Raw genomic sequence first — 15,624 nt, forward strand, 5'->3', positions numbered from 1 at the left:
TTGATTTATTATATACAGACGATTAATTGAATAATTAAGGCTTTTTTTTTTATACTTCTAAATCTTAGGTACTGTATCGAACCTTTCTTATGAGATTTCAAATAAATTTTGTTATTACATAAAGATATGGCATTGTGATGTGCTAGACAAGATAATGAGATTTTAGAAATTGCAATAGTGATTCTTCAGTTTTTTTTTTGTTGCCTTTATGTATGTGTTTTCAATTAGAATTTTATTATAAAGTGGGAATTAGTCTATTTAAAGTGAAAAAATTTTCCCATTAAAAGGGTATTTAAGCCACTTAAACTTTTAATGGAGGATAAACCAGTCACTTAATCAATTACTTGGATGGAGTTAATTTTTCCATCATTTTTTTAGTTAACTAATGGAGTAAATTGCCTGTTAAAATAGTTTAAGGTGTCAAGTACAATTGATCCAGTAGTCTGTAGAGGTTCTTGACATTTAACCCAATATTTTATCTAAACCATATGTTAAATGTTGTTCTTGAACAATTCATGACCATGATTGGTTAACAAAATACATAAGGTTTAGATAACTGCATGTACACCACAATATTCATGAGTGAGATTCACAAAAATTTATTTTATATTTATTTTTTATTCAAAGCAAGTTATACCTTGAAGGATTGGATATATACATCTTGGGGGAATTTTTTTTTTTTTTTTTTATTGCTTTGAGCATTTGGTATCCCCCCACCAGTAGTAAGACTAATCCGGATTCGGATCGAGGAGGATCCGAATCCGTTACATCTCGTGCAATTGAACAAAATGCAGTTAACGCCCAAGTCCGGGATGATAATAATAAGAAGCTAGAGTACCGACCCGAGTGGGTGGATGCAGATAAAAGTAGAAAGAACGAGGACTTGTAGGTAAATAGGGAGTAATTCCTAGACGGGATCCTTCAATCTGTCACTTCATTTTCGCAGAGAAGAATTAAAGAAAGAAGTAGATACACACAAAAAATATCAGTACGAGAAAAGCTACGAGAGAAGGACGACGTCGTTACGGAAAACCGCTCTACAACCGTGAACCGCCCGCTCTTCTTTGGCTCCCGTTGACTCCTTTTCTCCATCAGGTATTTGGGAGCTCTAATTTACTTTAATAATTTCTGCAAATGATGAAATCGTGTATCCATGCAGGTATACTGATTGATAGGATAATTTTGTGGTTTTGTTTTAGACGACTGGATATTTACTTGCTGATGTCTTTTATTACTTTGAGTTGTTAACGGAAGCTCGAAAATTTTGTTGATAATTGTGGATCGCTATTCAGTTGGGTCTATAACTTAATTGAAGCATTTTACTGTTTAAGTTTTCCTAGAATTTGGCAATTCTTTGACTAGCACTTCAATTTCTATCCGTAAAACCTCTTGCCTTGAGTTATTAAACAATCTTTATTGTTTGTAAGCTTGCTATTGGTTGTTTGGTGTCTGGATTTTTTTTTCGTTTCGACGGCAAAACCATGTGAATGTAAGTTCTCATCTTGCTAGTTTCTCGTACATCGCGGATGTAATAGTAAAGTATAAAGGCCTAACTTTTTAATCAATGTGTCCAGTATACTTCTTGTTATAGTGAATCCAATCACGAGAAGCTGATAATGGAGTTAGGAATGTCAAATTAGGATATGTCAGTAAAGTTCTCAGATGAAATTACTTTCGAGTAAGATTGATTACTGGAAATGCATATTATATTTTTGGCCATGCTGGAAAATGGTCTGTATTTATGGAGGATTTGTTTCACAAGGAGGTCATAGCTCCAATTTTATGAATTCCTCTACTGGTTTTGCTGTTTATCTATTAACTAATTCATGAGATGTAGTAGTTGTTTTCTGACAAATATTATACTGATAGTGTTCTGTTGTGCTGTATTGGATATGCTTAGAACATTCAGAATATTGATTTCGTTCTTCAATCTAGTCTTATATCTGCAGTTTAGAGTCGTGTTACTCTAATCTGTTGGCCCAGGCAGAGTGGTTGTGGTGAATTTGAATCACCTACTTCTGCTTTTGATTTGTTTGATATGAAAAACTTCTCTCATGGAAACATTGTTATACATAGTGAATGCTTTAAATTGCATCCTGTTGGCTATGTTCACTTTCTAAGAAGGTTGAAATGCTTGAGTTTGGATTTTTAGATAGCATTCTATCTGCAAGTTTTTTTTGTTCATTAAGAAAGAGAATGTTTTACCAGGACGGTACCATATGTTGTGTAGATGGTGATAAATTGTGTCTCTTTTGTTGTATTTCCTTTCCTCTCTCCCTACAAAAGGACCTTCTCCAAGATTTCTTTTTCGGATAAGGGCCTAGGGGTTCGTAGAAACTCATGCTGAGAGTATTGATAGAGATGATGCATTTGATGACAAGAAGCCTGCATCATTTTCTTATGCCTTATTTGTTTAACCCCATGTTAGGGCATTTTATGGTGTCTTTGTTCTTATCATTTTTTCCCTTTTTCCTTCTCTCCGGGTCCAGTGTTTTAGGAGGTTGGTGTTTTTGAATAAACAATTTAGGAGAATTGTGCTGTAAGAATGGAATCAGAATCTTCTGAACTATCAAATACATCACATGGTCAAACATCAGATGTACCGGTGGCATCTGCAACGGATTCTGCTCAACAGAATTCAGGACAAGATGCACCTTCTAGAGCATCAGTATCTGGAATCTCCAATTGGGCAAAGAATTTGAAAATCCCCCAGTCATTGGTAGGATCCCAGAATGAATCACCTACTGAAAGTTCAGGAAAATCATCCTTTTCACGTTTCACCAGTGGATTTGGATTGCGCCTGTCTCCAAAGGCTTCTCAGCAAGGAGAAAACTCTGATGGAACTCAACCAGCGGCACAGTCTGGTTTTATCGGAACAATTACAAAAGGAATTGTGGATTCTTCTAAAAGTGCTGTAAAAGCTGTTCAGGTTAAGGCTCGGCATGTTGTATCTCAAAATAAACGAAGATATCAGGTTGCTTGCTTATGCTTTTAGTGGTCTAATTCTTTCTGAATTTTCTAGGCTTCCTTTGTATGTGTATCTGTATTTGTTTCAAACCCTCCCCCCACACACACACACAAAAAACCCCACTTTGGTGTTATTTAAGTTTGCAAACTATTGAGAACCTATTATTTTCTGTCTGGCTTTCTGTCTCGACATAGTGGGTGGAAGTGTTTTTCAAACAATAGAACTTCTGTTCTTCAAACCTCACCAATGAACTAATGTGTTTCCTAACATTAATTATTGCGCTGTCTGCTAAAGTAAGAGTACTTTGTTTAAATTGGTTGGCTTTGTTGGATGCTACATGATGGCTGACCCAAGTACTGCAGAATTTTACATGAGGCCTCTGTTTGTTGTAATAAAAAATTTTCCAAAGCTGGAATACTTTGTTTTGTGCATCATTCTGCCTGTTGAACTGCGCCATATGCAACGTGGTCGATGGTGTTTTTATGGTGGAAGAGGTTGTGGCTTTTGATTCATTTCATGTCCTTTCTCATTAATGGTTGATCTAAAACATGAAGTTGCGTTGAATGAATTGGGATTTCATGTTGTGATCAGAATTGATTCATAATGCTTCAAATAAGAAATAAATGGCTCAGGATGTATCATTCTTGATACCCAGAGGTAATTTTTGTCTAGGGCTACCTTGAACCCCATGCGGCGTTTATCTTCCCTTTTGGCTGTAAAGATTAGTATTCTTCCTGCTTGTCCACTTAACTGTGATGACACTGGGCTTGAACCTTGTAAAATAGTATGTGGATCTTTTTTGTCAATATTGTAGGGTTATCTACTGAATTGTATCTTTTGGCTGCTTTGCATATTACTTTAGTGAGTGGGTATGCAATTATGACCTTTCCTGCTGTCTCAGGAAGGTGGATTTGACTTGGATATGACGTACATCACTGAGAATATAATTGCTATGGGTTTCCCTGCTGGTGACATGAGCTCTGGGTTTTTTGGCTATGTTGAGGTAACAAGCTGTGATAGTATGCATCTGAATCTTTATATGACTGGCAATAAACTTATACTGATGGATAATCATATCTAGGGATTTTATCGAAACCACATGGAAGAAGTTATTAAATTTTTTGAAACCCATCACAAGGTATTTACTTCCTTCCTTAACACATGTATCTATCTACTGCTATCAAATACTAATCCATATGCAAGTAAAAATAATGCATTTTTTTTATTTAACATTTTCACACCAAGTATTTGGTATTCTACTACAGCACAAATAATTCCTTGACCATAGCCTGTTCATGCTGGTTGGCCACTATTTTTCTCTCTTTGATCTGTTCTTAAATGCAGGACAAATACAAGGTCTACAACCTTTGTTCTGAGAGATTATATGATGTGTCATTGTTCGAGGGAAAGGTGTGTTATCATTCTTGCTGTTGTCTGCTCTTTGGTGTTTAACATTCAGTAATCAACTTGTGGTGGTTTCATTTTTCTTATTTAATTTACTTTGTTAGTCGTACTTCTCTTGTTATTCTTTTAGATCCTGTAGCATGTCTGGACTATTATGGGATTTAATAACAGGACGTGATTTGCTATTTAAATCTGTCCTCTGTGCACAGCATCAACTTTTAAGTACTGATTGTTGTCAATATCGTGCACCTGCATGGGGATATGGTGGTGAAAAATGGTTCTTTCTGATTGCAGAAAGGGATACATGCACTGACATTTTCAAGTTGGTTCTGTCTCACTGAAAAATCCCTAATTTTCCTTTTGATATGACATAAGACTGGTTTATGCTTCTGTGCTGCATGTTACTTTCTGGAGAAGTATTAGAATCTTAGAAGTGTAGTATTCAGTTTGTCATCTCCAAATCTGCCCAGTAAATATCAGTTTGTTCAAATTATTACTTGTAGAAAGGTTGTGCAGTCCTTAGAATCATTTAGACCAATATCACCCTAGTGACTTTGTGTTTTACTTATATGATATTCGAGTCATTATGTTCTGTAGTAGTAATTAAGAGTATTTTCTGCACCATGCCTTTGCATCTGTGCATTCCTCATATTAGAAGCAAAGTTTCAAAGTCTTGACTGCTCTTAAATTTGATGTAATTTTGCAGGTGGCCAGTTTCCCCTTTGACGACCATAATTGCCCGCCTGTTCAACTCATCATCTCATTTTGTCATAGTGCATATTCATGGTTGAAGGAGGATATTGAGAATGTTGTGGTTGTGCACTGCAAGGCCGGAATGGCTAGGACTGGGTTGATGATATCTAGCCTTCTTCTCTACTTGAAGGTAAAATTTCCAGATCCTACATAAGTTTTCTGTGGCATACATATATTCCTAGTACATTGTTTGTCAGTAAAATTTATCTGTTGAAAGTTGTTTTGCCTTGAATTTTACAGCAGAACTTTGCTATATTAAGTTATCTGGTTTCATTTTCTTACAGTTCTTTCCCACGGCTGAGGAGTCTATTGATTACTACAATCAAAAAAGGTGTTTTGATGGAAAGGCTCTTGTTCTTCCTAGTCAGATTGTGAGTCTAATTTGAGTCTGCTTCAATCCTTCTTCCAATTCTTTCTTGCGATGTGGAGGGTGCATCCTTCTTACTATGAACTTTTTCATGACAGAGGTATGTCAAATACTTTGAACGTATCTTAACCTACTTCAATGGAGAAAACCAGCCTGGGCGCAGGTAATTGGCTCTATATTGTGCTCTAAAAGATGTTTAGGGCAACAATTTTTATGTTGCACAGTTATTCATAATTAATAAATCTGGCTATGTAGTGACTGAATGTTGACACGCTTGCTTAGCTACAAATCAGGTTTAGTGGGTATAATATTTTTTGGAATGCATTACACAGGTGCATGCTTAGAGGATTCCGGCTTCACAGATGTCCTTATTGGGTCAGGCCAGCTATCACTGTATCTGATCACAGTGGTAATCATCATCCTTTCTGTCCTATGCAGTCCTATTTATGCTTATCTGTCACCTGTTTGTATTTTGTACATTTAATTATTTTTCGTTTTAGAATGTTTCCCCCTGATTATCCTATTTGATTTTAATCAGGGTCAGCTTATTAATTTCCTCAAGTAAAATTGTAGCACCGCTGTGCAAATTCTCTTTCCCATGTTTTTACATGCCTCTGCATCACTGTGGTGCCTGGGAGTTGCCTCTCCTATTATAATGTGCTTTAAAAAGTTTTTTTTTTTTTTTTTTTTATAATTTTTGACCGGTTACCAGGTTTAAGGTTCTACACTTCTACTGCCATTTTTCATTTGACTTTGTTGCATTTATTTAGTTGCCTGATAACTCCAATTAGCCACAATTTCATCAGTCCTTTTGTTGTTATTTCTTGGATTATTGTACCATATGCTATTTGGTTTTCCATTCCACATTGATGGACTACCGTTCTTGTTTCCTGCCTTATATTTGATAACACACTTTCAGTAGTTTGTCAGAAGATGTATGCTACTTCTGGTGTTTAAATTGATTTATGCATTATCTTCAGGAGTGCTGTTCTCGACAAGGAAACATCCAAGAACGAAAGATCTTGCGGTAGGTCTTTATGAAACTTAATGGCCACAATTTCCACCGAAAAAGTTTATAGATGAACCATATTTTAGTTACACTAAAGTTCACTAATTTTCAAGTGAAAGTTGAAGTGTAACTGGTTAGAGAAGTGTTGCATATTGCTTAACCAATCTGCTACTTAGATGGGGTTTTAGTTTTGGGTTGTATATAGTTTGAGAGGCCTAGAGGCAGTGAATTTTATGTGACTACAGAATATAGACGAGGACTCTGTTTTTCTCTTTAAGAAATTGATACCTAGTCATGCGAGATGCTACAATTATAATTATCGTGTTTAGATGTTTTTCTATGAGTAATTCATAAATATGCCTAGATATGATAAACTATCAGGTACATACTGAAAATTTTACCAGCATAGTGTTATATATATGGTAGGAAGTTTAGTAGTTTTGACCAGAATACTGTTATGTAGTAGGAAGATTAGTAGTTATCGTCTTGCCAGTTGTCAAAACTGCTGTCCAACATCCTCAAATAAGAAAATGAAAAGTGAGTAGTTGTCAAAGAATTGATTATGTTAAAATACACTTAAAAGAAATATAAAAGATTGACAGCGAGAATAAAAATGCAGAGAGCAAACATGACATAAAATGGGGTCACTTTGTGGAAAATGTGACTGAATTGAGAATGTATCCTTGGATGTAGATAAACAGAAGAATATTTAGGGGATCCACAATTTTGTTAAACCTATAGAAGTAATGGAAGACTAAACTGTTAGTTGATGGTTATAGTATCTTGCAAGCATTTAAGTCAGAGCCAACTGACATTTTGAATGTGGAGGCTGTCAGTGTACCTGTATGCATACGGATAATTCTTTTATAGCTGCATCTGTGAACCTATAATACAGTATATTGGTGCTGCTTGTGCTTTTTACTGGAAAATTTCTCATTCCAAGTATAAGCATTTTTTGTTCTGGGTTTATCTGCAGCCTGAAGATTATTGGTTTAGTGCACCAAAGAAAGGCATAATGGTGTTTGCCCTTCCTGGGGAGCCTGGTCTGACGGAATTGGCTGGGGACTTCAAAATTCATTTCCATGACCGACAAGGAGACTTTTATTGGTATCGACTATTATCCCTGTGATCTTTTGGAATAACAGCCAACCTTCTCTACCTGCTTGCTTGTAAACATGAATACAAAAGGTGTCGGGGGAGGGGGGAGGGTGGTGGGTGAAACGCTTCCATCCTTTGCATGATTATTATTTAAGCTATGAATTTCTTGATGTTTTTGTGCCTCAATTCTTCAGTTGGCTGAATACAACAATGATAGAGAACAGAAAAATACTGAATACAAGTGATCTTGATGGTTTTGACAAGGTAATTATAGTAATTTGAAATGCCACTTAGATGATTGATGTTCATTTATGCAATTGAGAGTTGCTATTTGAATGCAGAGATCTCCTCCTCCTCCTTCTTCTCTTTTTTTAATGTTCATTCCTATACTTTTCTACACAATGAGTTTTGATATTTGGAATCTGCACAGAGAAAATTGCCATCCCCTGGATTTCAAGTTGAAGTTGTGCTTGTGGACTATGATGCTGCCGTTCCTCCAACACGCCATTCAGAAACTGCTAATGACAAAACTGTTGAAAGTTCTGGTGCAGATACGGCTTCAGAACCCAGTCCTGTTGCAGTTCATGAGGCTGCAGTTGTCGAAAGTTCAGATAAAAATTCTGGAAGTAATGAAAAGGATGATGTGTTTTCCGACAGTGAGGCTGAGGAAACAGGCTCTTCAAGGAGGGGGGAAGTGAGTGGTGCCCCTGAATCCAGAAAAAGTGTGGATAAAAATATTGATGGCTCTGACCAAAAAACAAGTTTGGATCAAAGTAAACATTTGACACGTGAAACTGAGCGTTTGTCTTTAGGAAGCACAGGTTCTGTACAGAATGAGCCAAGAAAGGATGCCGTTAAAGGATCTATACCCAATCCTGAAGTTACCAGCTCAACGGCAAATGTAAGTCAATTCAAAGCAATGGCTGCTGATGCCTCTGTTTTCACATTTGGAGATGAAGAGGATTATGAAAGTGAATAATTAAGATATGTGTGTATCACAGAAGAAGATATCCTGTACATAATTATCCTAGTGAATGGTGGGGTACCCAAGTCCATGGCAACAGGAAGGCCTCTGTTCAATTCTATTTATTTCATTTAAGATGTGGTTATGGTTCTGAAACGATTTATCGCGTTCTTTGGGTCTGGCTTGATGCAATGATTGCTCTTAGTTACTGTAAGTTCTTGAATTATGTCCGTATTCCTTGGGATGTGATCAAACAAGTTCCTTCTGACACGAGGTTCTCTATCTTGCACTCTCTTGTCTTTATGCACTTTTACCTGATGGCGGTTGCACTACTGCTTGAGCAAAAGAACATCAGCTGCACTACCTTCTACCCGTGAGAAGCGGAAATTTTGAATTCAACCAAGAGGGTCTACCTATGGATGAGTCGATGTTTCGTGGCTGGCTCAGAAATTAAAATACAGTACTGTTAGTTACATGAAAGCCACGCATTTCCTCTGTAGCTTGGCATCCAGCCATTTTCTGCGTTGGCTCCACGTTGGCTAGAGGCCTTTTCTACCATTATTGACTCGAGCTCAAACCGGACCTACTAGGGAAAGATTTGGAGTGCCTTTTTTTTTTTTACATGAAGTCTTTTTGTAAGGGAAGATTTCATTTCCACCTGCGCTAGAACAGTACATGTCATCTATATAATTTTGAAGGAGGAGTTTGCAGTCAAGTCAACCTTAGATATGATAGTTTTGATTTCGTCTTCCAAAAAGAAAAAGTCAACCTCTTATATATAATCGGATATCTCTAGTGTCCAAGTTCAATTGATCTTCTACAAGCCAACTCAATTCTGAAACAGTAACTAATTTTTATCCGTCATGTCTTCTATAGAAAATCCCCTCCTCCTTTTCCATCAAGTATTATTTTGATTTTTAATTTTTCAGATGCACACTAAGGAAAATGAAAAGAATTCATTCAACAGAAGTCGAAGTGGATATAATCCGATTAAAAGCAGGCGCGAACGCGTGTTTTTCTGCTTTTGTTAAAACGCGTCATGCAGCCTTTGCCTCTGCCCCCTAAAGTACACAATGAATCCAAAATACTGCTGCCAACGTGCTACTGCCCCTTCTCGGAAATTAGAATTTACGAAATAACAAAGAAAGTCTTCCACTGGTCTTCTTTTATCTTAATTTGCTTCCACCTTCTCGGATATTATTATTATTGCCTCCTGCGCTCCTGCTCAAATAATTCTAGATATGCATTATATATGTAAGGGAACGATGTTGAAATTCACATAAAATTTTCTTCCCCTTCTCCATAATTATCTTCTTTTGAAGTTGGTACTCTTCTATAATAGCGTCCATGTCGATTTCTGGAATTCAAGGTCAACCCCTGGAGATCACCGGTAATCATTCTTCTCCTTCTTCGTTTACCAGTTCCTTTTCTCTTTTGGACATTGTTGGTTTTTCTGACGAATTCTTTCGGGAATCGGTAATGCACGTTTGCAGTTGTAGGCTGCAGCAAATTGAAGGATACGGAGTGGATTTCAAGACAAGATCCTTACGTTTGCCTGGAATACGCCAGCACTAAATTCCGTACCCGTACCCACACAGGTATGTAATTCTTATTATTTCCTCTTTTCATCTCTGGTTGATTGTTTTTTCAATTACTACTAGTATTCGAGCTTGTAAGAAAACTGTCCATTTTGTTGCCTAACTATTCTATTCTACTGCTGCTTAATTACTCATGTAGACGGTGGAAAAAACCCTACTTTTCAAGAGAAATTCGTCTTCTCCTTGATTGAAGGGCTAAGGGAGATCACTGTTGCTGTTTGGAACAGCAATACCATTACCTATGATGATTTTATCGGCAATGGAAAGTAATAATGTCATTTCTTTAACTTTCTGCCCTTTGTTTTCCCTGTATTCTATTCGTTGTATTAGTTTGAGTATTTTCTTTTTATTCTATACTTTTAGATGATTTATTATTTTTTTTTTCCTATTGTTGTTAATCTATTAGGGTTCAGCTGCAGAAAGTGCTTTCTCAGGGATTTGATGATAGTTCTTGGCCACTCCAAACTAAAACCGGCAGGTATACTCTGCAAAAGATAAAAAGGGAAAATTACCTGATGTATTCATTCTTTTGTAGGTTAATACATACTTGAACATTTAAACATATGGAATACTTGTTTATGTACTTTTATGTATGCCTTATGTATCTTCACACACACGCACACACCATGTATATGTGTGTGTGTAGGGAAAACACCTAATAGTATATTTTCTGCTCCATCTTGCCATTTGGGTATTAATATGTAGAAGAAAGATATTTTGGAAACTGAAACTGCTTTTGGAGTCAACACTTTAGAAGACTAGAAGGTTACATTGTAGTTTTAACTTGATAAAGCTAATTGGAAAACAATTGTCACTACGCTTATGAAAGATATATGGGATTTTAGTAGCTATACACACAGAAACAGAGCTGCAATAGAATCTGAAGGCTTATGGGCAATCATATCCAAGTTACAGATCTCCATAATTTTAAGGTGTATGTTGAAAGAAACAAGAGAAGTTAAAAGTTAAATTTACTATTTGATAGGCCCCTCTTTCAAGTTTTACTTATCTGTTTGAAATGGGGATTGGACTTTGCAGTTTGACATTGCATTGTGTGTCTTGCCAATAGATTTTAGATCTTTGAGGGGAGGGGTATGGGTGGGTGTTGAAGCATGTTATTTGGACATTTGGAGAACTTCCACATTTTCTTTTAATTAAAATCTTTAAGTACACCGTTGGATCAAAAAATCAGTAAAGAGATTGATGGTTTTAGGATACTGGTGAAAACAATAAAACAAGCTAGCATTTTTATGTCTATCGTCATTTTAAGTCAGTCATACATGTGCCACGGATTGCTAGATGTTGTATAATGCTGCTTATATCAAAGAAGGGGATCTTTAGACTTCTAAATGCTGTTACTGTCGCAGGCATGCTGGAGAAGTTCGGCTGATTATGCACTATGCAAATGCTAATGTAAGTGTCTTATCTCGTAAATTTCCACATATTGTTAATGGTAGAATAATACATATCAAACTCTGCATTAAAGAGGCTAATGGTTCTTTTTTTCTACTGTTGTCTTTTCAAAAGAAGCCTGCAACAAGTTATGCTCCATCCGCTCCACCTTATGTGGCACCACCAATACCCCAAAGTTCTTTGTATGCTGCTCCCCCCCCATCTGTTGGGTCTTATCTACCTCCAACAACCTATCCTGCTCCACCTCCTCCCTATTCACCGTATCCTCCTAATCCTGCAGCATACGTGCCAGCACCATATTATCCTCCTGCTCAAGCTGCTTATCCTGCAGCTTATGGAGCACCTTCAGCTTATCCTCCACCGCCATATCCACCTCCACCTTATGATCCATCTCATTACCATACAGGTAATTTTTATTACTGCAAGTGTTTATTTTCCTAAAATATAATATGTTTTCACTTGAACTAATTTGAATGTTTAATTTCTGTCAGGTCCATTCCCTGGAATCTATCCTCCACCACCATACTGAGATAAAGCTCGCTATCGGTATTAGTGGAGAGAGCACGTCTACATTTTAGTGACAGTTATCTTTGTAACTGGGCTTGGTAGTTTTATTATCTGACATCAGGAACAATTAACCCTTTTACTAACAGCAATTCTTATGTGGTTGGAAACTGTTTATATGGTGCTTAGAACAGAAGAAGGCATGCTTTTTTTTTTCCTATTGTTTGTCTGCCTACATAAAGATGTGAAATTGTATGTAATCTTTTGTTTCCCTTTGCTTTGGGGGAGGTGATTGAAGCATCATATGGATCATCTGCACCCAGGACAAATGAAATTTGAAGCAGCCAGTTGCTTAATTTCTCGTTTCTCTCTGTTTTTTCTTTTCTTCTTAATTCGTAATCACCGAATTTGACAATCATTGCCTTCTCATCAAAATTGCTTGTCATTCTTTTGAAAGCTTAGCCATTATAGACTCTCGAGCTGAACTAACTATTGCTGTTATTCCTCAAATTTCAAATTTTTTTGGGGGTGGGGGTGTTGCGGGGGTGGGGAAGCTTTAAACATGATCCCCTGTTGAGATTTTATTTTTCAATTGATGAAATGGCTTCCAAACAAGACGTTTCCTTGATGCACAGTTGAGTTATAAAATCCCATGGAAAATGTCCATTAGTTGTTCACGGGAACCTCGCCGGAGGGGCAACTTCAATCATTCCTGGTCTTTGTAACACGATGTCATGATCTTAGAATACAGCTGGATGTTAGCGATCCATTTTTGGCCAAAAGAGCCAATTGCCACTTGCACCACATTTGCGGAAAAAGTCAAACCGTAGGGGATCAAAATTGTAATAATAATATATGTTGTACCTGTAACTTCTCGTTTTATGCTAATTTTTGTCCGAGATGACCTCCTCCTCTTTGTGTGTGTGTGTGTGTGTGTGTTTTTTTTTCCTTGCGTGTGTCGTGTCCGAGATTCTGTTGCTGCAGAAGACTTATCAATGTATCAATAGTAACGAAAATGAAAGTTGGACATCCTAATGCAGTCATTATTATTAGTGGATCAATGCGCTGAAGGATACACTAGAGAAAAGTGGCTGCAATTAGTGCATGTGAAGATGAATCAGGAATCAAGAAATGAAGCATGTACAAGTCATTTCAAATTGACTAATGCGAAATCATCCGATGAATAGACCTTTCAACAGTATACCACTTATGCCTTTTGACCGTCTGCGAGAGATTTTGACACATGAAGCTAGCTAGCATTTGAGATTGCTTTCGGTGTTCCACTTTCGCTCCCCGTGCTTTGGTTTCTTTTTGGAGCAAGTGCGCCCCCTTCCCCTCTTATGTGTCAAGGCCATGGTCCTCGTCGAATTCAGGCAGGTAGAGGAGGGTCGTGTGCTACATTACATACATGTAATATGGCTCCATGGCAGTCACAGAACACAAAAATCATGAGAAAAGAAAAAAAAAAACAGAAAAAAATTCAAACTCCCCGTGAACTATACAGTGAGGACACAAATGCTACCATCTGTCAATGATCGTCGCTTGACAGCTACCCAAGAATTGGTGTTCGTGCTGCACATGTACCTTTTTCCTCTTGCTCAAACTGAATACTCTCTGAATCCTACACAGCGAAGAATACCATCTGCTACTGTAGAATCAATCAGTAATGTGGTGCGGACAACCCATTATAGAATCATTTGCGCTCTTAAGGTGCACGTACGTGGCCGTTGAACAAAACATTTCTTGCGTTATTTTTATTTTTTGTGTTTCTTCTGTCCCCCTTTTTTTTTTTTTCTTCTTCCCCTGTGGCCTGTGGGCGGAGGCATGATTTTATTGGGTCAATGATGGGGGACAATCCTATAAAGGGTGGCGTATGCTTCTGTTCGGTTTGACAAATCTTTGGAAGTGGAGGAGAAATGATTGATGATTCATTTCGAAAAGTCGATTTATTGTCTGGCATTTTTGAGTGAGTTAAATTCAAAAAACGAAAAAGGGTGGTGGGCCAATTTGACTTTGGCAGTCGGCAGAGAGGCATGATGCAAAAGCTGGGCTGGTGTTTTGTGGGTGAACTTGGTGGTGCTGTTTGGTAGTGCTGAATGCCGATAGGAGTATTATGATGCATTGAAGCTGATGAATTAGCGCCTTAATAACTGTACTAACTATCTAATCTTGTTTGATAATTAGTTGGTTTGTGGCTGGCCGTCACCTCCACCCCCCATTTTTTACCCCACTTCTCATTTGTCGTCTTTGTGAACAAATTAGAACAATGAGCAATCTGATGCATTATTTGATGTTTCTCACCAAAAAAAAAATAAAAATAAAAGCAGAAACGAGCAATCTAATACGCGGAGAGGAAAACCCAATCAATAATACTATGTCTCCAGAAATTTGATTTGGATACTAGTAGCATGTTCTGTTGCAGGATGACGGCCGAAGATTGGTTCTTGAAATAAAACCAACTCCACCACCCGATACATTAGACTTGTACCTACTTCTGCAACCAAAGAAGTCCTGCCCAGAAAAAACAAAAAAAAGCTACGAGGAAACAATTGAATCAGAGAGATGTTCGCTAGGCGGCATTTTTTTTTTCTTTCTCCCAATTCTACTTCATCATGCTGGTTGATTTACGAGTAAAAAAAATGATGTTATGAAACGAGTAGTAAGCTTGTATTGCACAGGAGCAAAACAAACTTGATCATGAAATGAAATGGCGACGCTGGACTCTAGCAAAGAGCCAAAGCCTAAGCTTAGAACAATGAGCGGAGTGTATGATTGGTGCTCCAGAACACGGATTAATTTTAGGTTTGTAGGTGAGACATCGTCCTATTTTACAGGATTTATGTTGGAAATCCGATTATCAGAACTATTTACCAAAATGAATCTACTGGTGGCAATACCAATAAAGAAGGACCCAGCTTTCACAAACAGTTCTGCAAAATCTTTGCGAAATGACAAAAGATACAGCGGCATGCAATGGAGAAAGCTACTTTAATATCCCGGCTAAGTCTAACCCTTGCGTCCTATACTCCTATTCCTCCCCCGTCTTTCTACGCTGCCGTTGGGGTGGGTACGGTCGGGTACTCACCCTGTGCACAATTCGGCTAACGTGTTGTGTGTGTCACTCGCATCTCACGGTCAGTTTTTTTTTTAATCATTATTCATCCTACGTATCAATAGGTATTCGATTATAGAATATTTGTTAAGATAGGGTCGAATCAACGAATATCCGTTCTGTTTATCATTTATTTTTAAAAAAATAATTTATAATAATTTAATTTTATATTTTACATATTCATCTAAGATTTAATAAAGAATTTTTCACAAAAAAGTCTTCCACCAAAAAAAAAATCATGCAAAGAGAATTCAATAAAAAGGAACCAAAATTAAAAGAATTCGAAATTAATAAAAGTTTAAAATAAGTAGCAACTTTTTTTAAAATATATATTCCATATTAATTAAATTCTTTTCTAAAAAACATAAGATCGTGATCTCTATAAATGAATCTTTTAAACAAAGTATAGTCTCTCGTATTTGTAATATAATTTT

General features: G+C 37.0%; 2 protein-coding genes across 4 annotated transcripts; both read left to right on the forward strand.

Moving 5' to 3' along the window:
* Positions 1-956: 956 nt before the first annotated feature.
* Positions 957-8,722, forward strand: LOC113726457 (phosphatidylinositol 3,4,5-trisphosphate 3-phosphatase and protein-tyrosine-phosphatase PTEN2A). 2 transcript variants are annotated; one of them, XM_027250187.2, is made up of 13 exons: positions 957-1,095; positions 2,528-2,974; positions 3,870-3,971; positions 4,050-4,106; positions 4,313-4,378; positions 5,079-5,255; positions 5,410-5,496; positions 5,591-5,655; positions 5,825-5,901; positions 6,473-6,519; positions 7,478-7,608; positions 7,794-7,863; positions 8,030-8,722. In XM_027250187.2, exons 2-13 carry the CDS (start codon positions 2,546-2,548, stop codon positions 8,576-8,578), a joined length of 1,857 nt encoding a protein of 618 aa, XP_027105988.2. In that variant the 5' UTR covers positions 957-1,095; positions 2,528-2,545; the 3' UTR covers positions 8,579-8,722. The 2 variants fall into 2 exon arrangements, with proteins under 2 accessions (XP_027105988.2, XP_027105987.2); XM_027250186.2 differs by having other exon boundaries at positions 959-1,095; positions 2,490-2,974.
* A 957-nt stretch (positions 8,723-9,679) lies between these two features.
* Positions 9,680-12,434, forward strand: LOC113726458 (elicitor-responsive protein 1). Of its 2 annotated transcripts, none has more exons than XM_027250188.2 (7): positions 9,680-9,953; positions 10,057-10,161; positions 10,301-10,427; positions 10,568-10,639; positions 11,529-11,574; positions 11,689-11,980; positions 12,066-12,434. In XM_027250188.2, exons 1-7 carry the CDS (start codon positions 9,911-9,913, stop codon positions 12,101-12,103), a joined length of 723 nt encoding a protein of 240 aa, XP_027105989.1. In that variant the 5' UTR covers positions 9,680-9,910; the 3' UTR covers positions 12,104-12,434. The 2 variants fall into 2 exon arrangements, with proteins under 2 accessions (XP_027105989.1, XP_027105990.1); XM_027250189.2 differs by having other exon boundaries at positions 9,765-9,953; positions 11,692-11,980; positions 12,066-12,381.
* Positions 12,435-15,624: the final 3,190 nt, after the last annotated feature.

This window comes from Coffea arabica, chromosome 2c, assembly GCF_036785885.1.
Source record: "Coffea arabica cultivar ET-39 chromosome 2c, Coffea Arabica ET-39 HiFi, whole genome shotgun sequence".
Classification (NCBI taxonomy): Eukaryota; Viridiplantae; Streptophyta; class Magnoliopsida; order Gentianales; family Rubiaceae; genus Coffea; species Coffea arabica.